General features: G+C 35.5%; 1 protein-coding gene and 2 long non-coding RNA genes across 3 annotated transcripts; all 3 read left to right on the top strand.

The window, feature by feature from the left end:
• Positions 1-721: 721 nt before the first annotated feature.
• LOC113049996 (uncharacterized) lies at positions 722-3,112 on the top strand. The gene is made up of 3 exons (XR_003276687.1): positions 722-742; positions 865-903; positions 3,049-3,112. It is a non-coding gene; the product is annotated as an uncharacterized LOC113049996 (long non-coding RNA).
• An 820-nt stretch (positions 3,113-3,932) lies between these two features.
• LOC113049994 (uncharacterized) lies at positions 3,933-5,267 on the top strand. Its single transcript, XR_003276686.1, has 3 exons — positions 3,933-3,973; positions 5,106-5,150; positions 5,223-5,267. It is a non-coding gene; the product is annotated as an uncharacterized LOC113049994 (long non-coding RNA).
• Positions 5,268-5,273: 6 nt separating this feature from the next.
• Positions 5,274-7,674, top strand: LOC113049993 (protein unc-13 homolog B-like). The gene is made up of 6 exons (XM_026212719.1): positions 5,274-5,294; positions 5,588-5,735; positions 5,860-5,916; positions 6,805-6,898; positions 7,032-7,191; positions 7,360-7,674. The coding sequence occupies exons 2-6, from the start codon at positions 5,727-5,729 to the stop codon at positions 7,643-7,645; spliced, it is 606 nt and encodes a 201-aa protein (XP_026068504.1). The 5' UTR covers positions 5,274-5,294; positions 5,588-5,726; the 3' UTR covers positions 7,646-7,674.
• Positions 7,675-10,381: the final 2,707 nt, after the last annotated feature.

The raw sequence follows: 10,381 nt of genomic DNA, 5'->3' as shown, positions 1-10,381 counted from the left end.
TCGTTGCAAAGCTGCTGTACAATATAGTTTCTGCAATATACATACTAACATATATTATATATTTGTTACAAATAAGTGAGACTTTAGAATTCCATTTATAAAATAAATTTGAAACATAAACTTTTTCATAATCTGTAGGCCAGTTGGGCGGAATTTTAAATCAGAATGATAGTTTCTTTCAATTTAAACTATATTATAGTGTAACAGAGATGTAACTCTTTTGACAATATTTTAAAAATACATAAATATACACACAACACACTAACATATAAGTTTATTCACACTGAATTAACCAAAAGAGACAGTAAAGACATTAATAATGTTACAAAAAATCAACAATTTAACCTGAAGAAATTTATCATTGTTACCACAAAATATTAAGCAGCACATTTTTTATTTATTTTATTTTTTACTAATCATTACAGATATGGTTATACTTATAGTTATGTATATTATGTATATTTTACATAGTCATTAAACATGTAAACATGTTTTTGCATCTACCCCAGGTTTGGGATCATCTTTATGATTTTAAGTTAAGCTATAACAACTAAATTAGCAAATGTCTGAATTTATTTCCCTCAATGTATTGAATAATGCATCATTATATGTGTTCATTTAGATTTAGCTTGTAAGTGCCTATAGTTTTCTATCTTGTGTGTTGATTTGTGTATGTTTCTTTGATTCATGTGTTTGTTTCCATGTTCTGGCATCAGGGGGAAAGAAGGACAAAGAGAAGGAGGTTTGTGTACACACACACACACACACACACACGCTGTTTCTCTGTGGTAGTGTTGCCCCATAGTCTCTGGATCAACTGGACTCTGTGTGATATTGAATGTAATTTTGTTTCTCTGTCTCAAGGATGAGAACACGACCACAGAGGTGGGTGATGGAGCTGAGGTAATAAGCTGATGCCGCATGTGGGTGTGTGTGTGTGTGTGTGTGTGTGTGTGTGCTTTCTCAAACATGATAGAACAAGGCCTCATTAGTGTTAGGAGCAAGTGTGTGTATAACATCTGATGGGAAGGAGAGATGTGTGCTGTTTGGCTGTGATCTTGTTCCCAGGGCTCCAGTACCTCATTGTCAGACTCTTGTTTTTAGGTGCAATAGGATTCTTGTCCCTGATGTGACATAAAACAATTACCCATAATTCAAAGCCTAAATAATGATGTGCCTTAGGCAGATTATATGATTTAGCTGTTGTCAGTGAATAAACAGTCATTGTTTTGGTAAACACAGTAACAGATGCTTATTAAACTTTTTTGCTTTTCTCGAGCATAAGTCTAGAACACTCATTATGTTTTTATGTTTTATGAGTAATTTAAAGTAGTCTTGTGTCACCAGGCTTTTGACTGAAGTTTGGTCAACTTTGCTACTTATTTTGGAAGTTTGGATCATTTTAATGACTTGGATCTTTAAATAAACAAATTCTCATTTAAGTCATTTTGTGTAGTTAATTTAAAATGTTATATTTTCAATAGCCATATTTCACACACCACATATACAATCTTTCATCATACTCTGAATTAGAAAATCATTGTAATGCGACCAAAATTATTAATTTTTTTTTTTTTTGGTCTTTAATTTGGTCATGTGACAGACGCATAGACTATACTGTATGTACAGAACAAAAAGCATTAAACTACATATTTGGATCATGCTGTGGATTCATGAATAAAATGATTTTGAACATGCACGATCCTGATAAAATGACAAAAATAAGATAATTATCCAGAGTCATTTATTTTTTTTGAATGAGCCGTTTAGGGGCGTGGCATCAGGAGCTTTCAGATCGCTATTGCTCCTGGACTCCAGTTATTAAACTTGTGACGAATCAATGCAGTTGTCAATGCCAAACACTGATTATGTGAATGTGACCTTAGACGAGAGAGTAGATTAGACCTCACATCTGATCTGTCAGACATTTTTATTTAATCTGTTGTTTTTATTTTATTCTTCAGCCCAAAGATGAGGGAAAAGAGGTGTGTGGTGTTACTCATATGCATTTGAAATTTGAACATTCCTGTATTTATCTCATTTATATCTATAAGCATCTATGCAATCGAGGTTTTGCTCAGCTGTATCATTTTTTCTCTGTGCCTTTTCTTTTGTTTCTGTGTTATTTTCACTCTGTCCTTTGGTAGAAAGAGGCAACAGTCAACACAAAAGGGTGCGATAATCATCACGGGTGTATGTGTGTGTGAGTGAGACTGTGTCATGTTGGCAATCTCTTTCCTCTTCCTGAGACTTTCCCTATCGCTGTGATGGCATCGTGCAAATAGACGTTCAGGCAAACATGCATTTATGATCCGTTCATTGGCCTCTGGCAGTGTTGACATAAGCCACAATTCAAAATGTAACAATTTCCACTAAATCTTAAATGTCCAAAAAAATATATCAGAAATAAACTAATATATTTGTCAACGTTTGCTTAAAAAGCTTGGATGTGAAACCTCTCTTTGATATAATAAATAGCACTTGGTTTAATAATTTATCACAATGGCGTTCACATAGTGGTTCAAGTGTCCAAACACTACACATGTTGGGGTATTGTTTTTAAATCTTATTGGTGCTTTCTGTCTTTGAATATCCATAGGCTAGAAGACAGAAAGCAAACAAAATCTTCTGATAAGTTTTCTCTGTTCTACCACCCTGAACCAAATCTACATCTTTGCTGTGCTGTGCGATGTAATTGTTTTCGAGCAGCGTTAAACTGAATGAACACATTTTTCAAGCTGTTATTATTGGAATGAAAGCGTAATTTCCCCACTCTGTTTTGGTATTTTACACCTGTTTTAATTAGGATGTTGTCGGATCTGACAGATATATTGCGGAAGATTTTTCTTACCGTTGAAAAAAGGGGCTTTAATAGAGAAAGTTTCCAATTTGCTGATGCACTTGCAGAACCATGACAAACAGACACGGTGACCCACCTCCCCTTAAATATTTCCCTTGCCTCTCCGCGCCTCTGCCTACTAGTTTAAGTTCAATATTTTCTATTAAACTAACGCTTCTTCCCGCGTGTGTGTGTGTGACTCTCAACAGCTCGACTCGGAGGCTGCAGATATCCTCAATGACCTGCAAGGGAAGCTTAATTCTGTTCTGGAAAAACCTGAGTGGCATGTTTGCCAAGAGGTAAACTTAATTTTCTGAGCCTGAATTTCAACTTAATATCATTATTGCAATGTTTCTACTTTTAAATATCACCTTTGCTATTATAGTTCTGTCAGAAAATCACTATTATTATTATTATTATTATTTGTTTTTAGTTTTATTCTAAAAATATTTTATTCTATTTATTTTATTTTGATGCATTTTGCATGCATCCATAAACATAAACTATAAATGAATAAAGTATAAGCTTTGCACTGCAGAAACATGTATTTTGGAAATGGTGTCATTGTCACTGTGGTCTTGCTTGTTGGAATCATTTTGAATCTTTAATTTTTTCATTCCTATCTCCCTCTCTTTCTCTTCTTCTGTTTGTGCACAGTTTCCAGGCCCGTGTGAATGCATGCGTGCGGCAGATGGCGGAGATCCTGTATCAGATTAAAGGACCTCTGAATCAGAACACACGTAACACAGCGGAGGCTGATGCAGACAACGCTCTGCGGCCGCTTATGGAGTTCCTCGACACAAAGTCAGTTCAGCTCAACTTCCTTTAGTAGCCTTTAAGACCAGTTGTCAATTTTGCCACACTAAGGGACGGGTCACACTAATATGTGCCTATTTCTGTTTCTTGCACACTTGGTATGAGAGAAGTGAAGTGTCATCAGTCATGAATTCCCCAGGGAGATTCCCCCGACTGTCACATGTCACATGTCTGTTTGTGATGTGTGTTGCAGACTCAGCATCTTTGCGGACATCTGTGACAAGACTGTGTTGAAGCGTGTGCTAAAGGACCTCTGGAGGACGGTTCTGATCTGCATGGGAGAAAACGATTGTGTTACCTCAGAGCAGCGACAGTATAGTGAGCTATTTTACAGGACACATGTACATGATGTTTAGTGTTAGACAACAGTGCTATGATTCTCTGTCCTTGGTCTCAGAATACCATGTATGCTGTTTTACTGGCACAAAGTGGTCATTGTCAATGCTCATTATTACTATTATTATTATTATTATTATTATTTCAGTTGTCAGTGTTAGTATACTATCAAGCATTCAGAAGTGACAGCCATGATCAATCATGAAAACAATAGTTCCATAGCTTTTTCCTCATTTTCCTCGTTTTTCCTTTTGGTATTTATTTATTTATTTATTGCGTGCTTTAATTTTTTCGGATTTTATTTTAAATTTATTTTATCGTTGAATTTTGCATTTGCAAAAAAAAAATTTAAAAATTGATCATGAAAATTATTTCCTCAAAATAAAAATTTTATTTGATTTCTACATTTATTTTATTTTAGTTTTACATTTATTTTATTTAATTTTTTAGTTTATTTTGTAAACATCTCCAATCATCTAATTTATTTTTACATTTTTCATGTTTTTTTAGAAGCCATTTTCTAACTGGTGTTAACTTGTCTGATTTCTTAGACTGCAATTTCTACAGTTTTTTAAAGTTGCATCTGCACTGCTTATGGCAAGTTGTTAAAATAAAATGTCTAGGCAGAGTACAAAAATATTCTACTCATGTAAAAGTGCCATTACTTTAATGAAATGTTACTTAAGTACAAGTAAAAGTACCAGTCTAAAAATCTAGTCAAGTAAAAGTAAAAAGTAGCTAATTTAAAATGTACTCAGAGTAAAAATTACTTGGTTACATTTTAACAGTGGGAGCGAGGGAAAAATGGGACAGGGCAAGGGTGTCAAACTCTTTAGATATAAAAAAAAAGTTTAGATATTACCCTAATTAAACACATCTGATCCAGCCTAATCTAATCATTTAGGCTTATTATCTGCTAGTAGTGCAGTAGTTTCCAGGCAGCGATTTTTTATTTATTAATTAATTTTTTTACTCCGTAAGTAATGTGTTTTAAAATGTAGCGAAGTACAATGTTAACATACTTTTGATATTTAGGAGGTTAATAATATAATCATTTTCACCCAATGCTGGCAGGCAGACGTTTGAAATAATTTTTTTATTATTATTATTACAGGGAGCTCAGCTTCTTACTGCTGCTAAGGAACTGTCCAAACTAAAGGTATTAACCATAAACACGTATAATCTATAGCTTAAGGTAGTGGGCGTGGCTAATCCTTCTCTCTCATTATAGGGAGGGGTGGAGCCAAAGAGCTTGTCACCGAGGCAGTGTGTGATCCTTGAGGCAGCGCTGGATTCAATCAAGGTGTGTTGGTGCTTAAAGTGTCCAGTGTCTGCTTAAAAACTAAACTGTCTCACCAAGTCAACACATTGCACACTAAGTGTTTGGGTTCTTGGGATCGGTGCGTCATTAAAGTGTGTGGGATGGAGAGAGAAACTGAAAGAGTCTGAGCAAGCTGCTCACCACAGACTTCTCACACGTAATATTGTGTGGTCAGACAAAATAAGTTACTGTGAACTGTAGCACCTTTTGCAGAAGGAAATGCATGCTAATTTTCTCTCTCTCTCTCTCTCTCTCTCTAACCTGCTACTGGGTAGCTCTTCTTCCATGCTGGTGGAAACGGTTTAAAGAAAGTGTACTTGGAGAAGAGCCCTGAGCTGTCGTCGCTGCGTTATGCTCTCTCCCTATACACACAGACCACAGATGCTCTTATCAAGGCATTTGTGACAACACAACATGCTCAGGGTGAGATACATACACTCGATCACCTTCAGTGGCTGTCTTTATTAACCCTGGCCACACAATCTGTATAAATTAGTTGACGTTTGCAAGACTCAGATATTTGAGAATGAAACATTTCTTCTTGCAGTTCAAAATGGTATGGGCATCAGGATCACCCCCAAGGAGAGTGTTCGACCCGACAGAGGTGGGCTAAAGATTCGTTTGTCTCTCTCTCTTCTGAATTAAATAGAGGAAAATAGGAAATGATGGGGAAAATGGAATAAAATAATATATACAATAAATTAAAGTATACATACAGTCAAAAGTTAAGGGTTAAGTAAGTTGTTTTTTTAGTCTCCGGTGTTTAAAAGGCTGTGATAATTTCGCCAAAAAACAGTAAAATAGCAATATTGTGTTTTTTTAAATAGGTGCTTTAATAACCTTATCCTTCAGAAATCATTGTAATATGCATTTTTGCTGCTCAATAAATATTGCTTATTATTCTTAGTGTTGTTTTTTAATAAAACATGTTCATGTTTAAAAGAACAACATTTGTTTGTAATACAAAGCCTTTGTAACATATTGAACAGTAGTGTGTTAAAATATGTATGTATTTTTTGTGAATGCATATATATTTTGTGTGTATATATATATATATAATATATATATATATATATATATATATATATATATATATATATATATATATGTATATATATATATATATATATATATGTATATAAGTATGTATGTATGTATATATATGTATATGTGTGTATATACATATATATATCTATATATATCAAAAATATTTTTTCAAAATTGACTTTTTGAGGCCTTTTGATATTTTTAGCATTTTACGAAAAGATCGCATTTCTCTTCTCGCATTGCTCATTAAATATTTGTCTAATTTGATTACTCTTAAGCAACCCTTATCTTATGTAATGACACATTTATAGCATTCATTCAAACCCGTTCCTTAGAATTCCATATTTTTACCCACACTCACAGTATTAAGTGTGAACACTACATATATTTGATTGTAATCTGTTGGATCTACAGTGTTTGTGAAATGAAGTGGTTTGATTGACAGGCTCTGGGGTTGAGCGGCCGATTGGGGGAAGCGGTGATTCAGCTGGATTTGTCGCCTCCAGCTGGAAACACTGAGCAGAAACTCAGCGTCCGAGGTGAGAGCACCACAGCAAAGAACAGCTAAATTTAGGACTCTTATCCGTTCATTTAAGTGTCTGATGAGTCTTAATGTCAAAACCAACCTCCCCTGGTGTCTGTTTATAAACTCTTTATCTCTCTCTCTTCCAGTGATTGCAGTAAACGACATGAAATGGCAGACCTCAGGGATGTTTCGTCCATTTGTGGATGTTAACCTGGTCGGCCCACAGCTTACAGAGAAGAAACGAAAATTCACAACCAAATCGAAAAACAACAGCTGGACTGCGAAGTACAACGAGGCCTTTCAATTGTGAGTAAAAACGGGTCTACTCGTGTGTAAATTATGTGCTTTGAATACCAGCATTTTCTATAAGAATGATACTAATACTTATTGGCGGTTACAAATATACTGTATATATATAAAAAAAACATTTCTGAGATGTGTATGTGTATTGTGTCCCTTCTTTATTTCAATCAGTGTGTTGGGTAAAGGCGTGAGTCTGGACTGCTATGAGATTCAGATAACGGTGAAGGATTATTGTTTCGGTCGTGCGGATCGAGTGGTTGGGATCGCAGTACTGCAGCTGAGAGATGTAGCAGACCGGAAAAGCTGCGTGTGCTGGTGCCCCTTGGGTCCACGCATCAACACTGATGAAACCGGGACCACCGCACTACGAATCCTCTCGCAGCGCTCGACTGATGAGGTTGCCAAAGAGTTTGTCAAACTAAAGTCTGAGACCAGACCTGCTGAAGAGGGGAGGTGAAGATGAAACTCAAGACTGACCTCATCAGTTTGTCATCAAAGCGGACTGATTTAAACAGAAGAGACTTCAGACAAGCGTTCACAGACCAATCACACAACTGTTCATACACTGTTTATATAATTGTGTATGTTTATTCAAAGCCTTAAGAGACACTTAACTGTCTGACTGGCTTTGCATCACTCTACATTATGGCCAACAACTCTCAAAATGAGTGATAGCATTGAGAAAAGCATTCTTACCGTCATGGAAAATCTGGAAATGTCAGGGAAATTTCACATGTTGTTTTCCAGGCATGGAAAGTCATGGAAATGTAAAATAAAAAAAAATTAAAAATCAGTGCTGAGATATTTAATCAGAAATCTAGAAACTAGAAAGAAGTAAAACAATTCATGGAAATATTAACAAATCTTAAAAAGCCTTCACTAAAATATTTTGTTGGCTAGAAATTGGTATTTGGGAGAGCAGTCTGCATTTTTGTTTTATGAATATGATCTAATCTAACAGACTGGAAAAGTTGTGCAAATTAAAAAAAACTAAACAAAACTGGTCAGCACTAAAATATTTTGTTGGCTAGAAATGTATTTGCAATTTGCAATCTAGGTATTCAAATGACTGGGGAAGTCATGAAAATAATTAACCTAAAATGATTTGTTGGCTAGATATTGGTATTTGTAAGTGCAATCTCCTAATTCTTTGCAGCAATGTTTACAATATTATCTAGTTTATCAAACCGCTTGAACAGTCATTGAAATGTATTGGTTTAAATGTGTGGGAGCCCTCTGATAAGAGAAAAGCAGAACACTATACATTTTACTGAGCACTTCACCGTTATTTAAAGGACATTGTAATGAAAGGTATTAATGACATTACAAAAAAAAAAAAAAAAAAAAGTGAGAAGATGCAAGAGTTTTGCCAAACATGAGTCGAAGGGCTCATTCAACATGTTCTTTGTGGCCTTCTGAATGGGAGGAGTCTTCTAGCAGGGGGAGTGGTCTAACAAGATTAATTTGCATTGGCTGCCGATTCTTTGATTGACAGGCAGGCCCAGATATGCACATTTAGACATATTTTTCTCTATTGGTCTTGTCCTTTACTGTCTTCTTGAAATCTTATCTGTGGTACCTTTAATGCATTCATCACCTTTGTCTACCTTTAAAGACATTTCTAATAGTCTGACTGCTCCAAAGATCATGACAAGCCCCCCAAGTCTCAAAACTGATAAATAAAGACAAATATAGACCAACCAGTAGTGCCAGGAAATAAGAAGGGATGTACTGTATGAAACTTTGTTTACCTTGTGCCAAGTAGTCTGTATGCTCTCTTTTTTGAGGTGTAATGGAGTTATGGTTTGTTTTGTCTGTAATATATGCACAACCAAACAGCTGTTAACACAGTGTGTAAAGTAGACTACTACACGTGCATGTATTTACTGTAGATTCCAGCTTTTGGTCATATGTTTATTTATGTTTTGTCAATATGTGGAAAGCTATTTATGTATTTCAAGCTATGGAAGAGATCCTAATTTATTTATAAATTATTTATGAATTAAGGTGCGTCTCTGATCTTCTTTCTGATGTGCATTTGGAAGCATGGTTGTAAAGCCTACACTCACTCTCAACTTTCTATATGACTATGGTTGTTCCTCTTAAAACATTTCCTCTCTCCCTTTGTTTTTAGCATTTAGCAGCAGAAACATGTCATTTTAAATGTTCCTTATCTCTTTGAAGTTCCTCTAGAGGAATCTGATCCATGCACAGCTTGTTCAAAACCACCCGGCCATTTCACTCCTTGACCTCTGCCTTTAATAAGGTCACCTCTTTTAAAATCAGTGGTAAGACTTGTTTGTTTCTGTATATTGTGGATCCGTTATTTGCATTTAATGTTGGTGTACTTTGAGGTGGATAACATATATTTAAAAGTGGGTGAATTAATATTGTGGCATATACTTTTTCACATCTGAAGTCAAGCTATTTACATGGAAAGTGTTTAATGACAGTAAGTACTCTCTCTCTCTGTGTGTGTGTGCGTTACTATGCTTGCTATGTGTTTAATAGGTTAGAATAGTATGATTAACCTTTTTTTTTCTATGGGTTTATAATAAAGTTACCTATAGCCATTTCCTCATGAAATACGTTGCATGCATTTTTGAGCAGTGCTGTATCAGGACTATTATAATGATTGTTCACTTACAGGATGGAAATACGTCACTGGCCTGTGATAGCTTTCTACCTAAATTTATGCTTAAATACTTGTTTTTAGTTTGGGGACAAAGAAGTGAGCAAAATATATATATATATATAAACAAAAGTCCTTGTTTAGATGTTAAGTAAACGTGTAGAGTGAACGCGTATGGCCTTGTAGTCACAGTGAACATGCTCAGTTCCGCTGTACTTTGTCAGTTGTTAGAGGAATGGGGGAAAAAAAGGGTAGCTTCCCTTTTGGTGTGCAGGAAATCGATACTTAGTTAGTAAGTGGGTGTGTGTGTGAGAGAGAGAGAGAGAGAGAGAGAGAGAGAGAGACTGAGAGATGTATAGAGATCTTAACAAAAGTTTGACAGTGTGAGTTCATTACACAGGAAGACCAAGAGTAAATGTTATCTCAGATTAACTATCACTGGAGTGGAGCTAGAAAGAGAACAGAAGAGATCACTGCAAGTTGCCGCCCCTCTTCCTTGTTTATCTAGTGTGTGTGTTGTGGGGTCTCTCTCTCTCTCTCTCTCTCTGTGTGTGTGTGTGT

This window comes from Carassius auratus, chromosome 30 (assembly GCF_003368295.1).
Source record: "Carassius auratus strain Wakin chromosome 30, ASM336829v1, whole genome shotgun sequence".
Taxonomy (NCBI): Eukaryota; Metazoa; Chordata; class Actinopteri; order Cypriniformes; family Cyprinidae; genus Carassius; species Carassius auratus.
The sequence above is the reverse complement of the archived record's forward strand: the minus strand, read 5'-3'. Positions and strand labels throughout refer to the sequence as shown.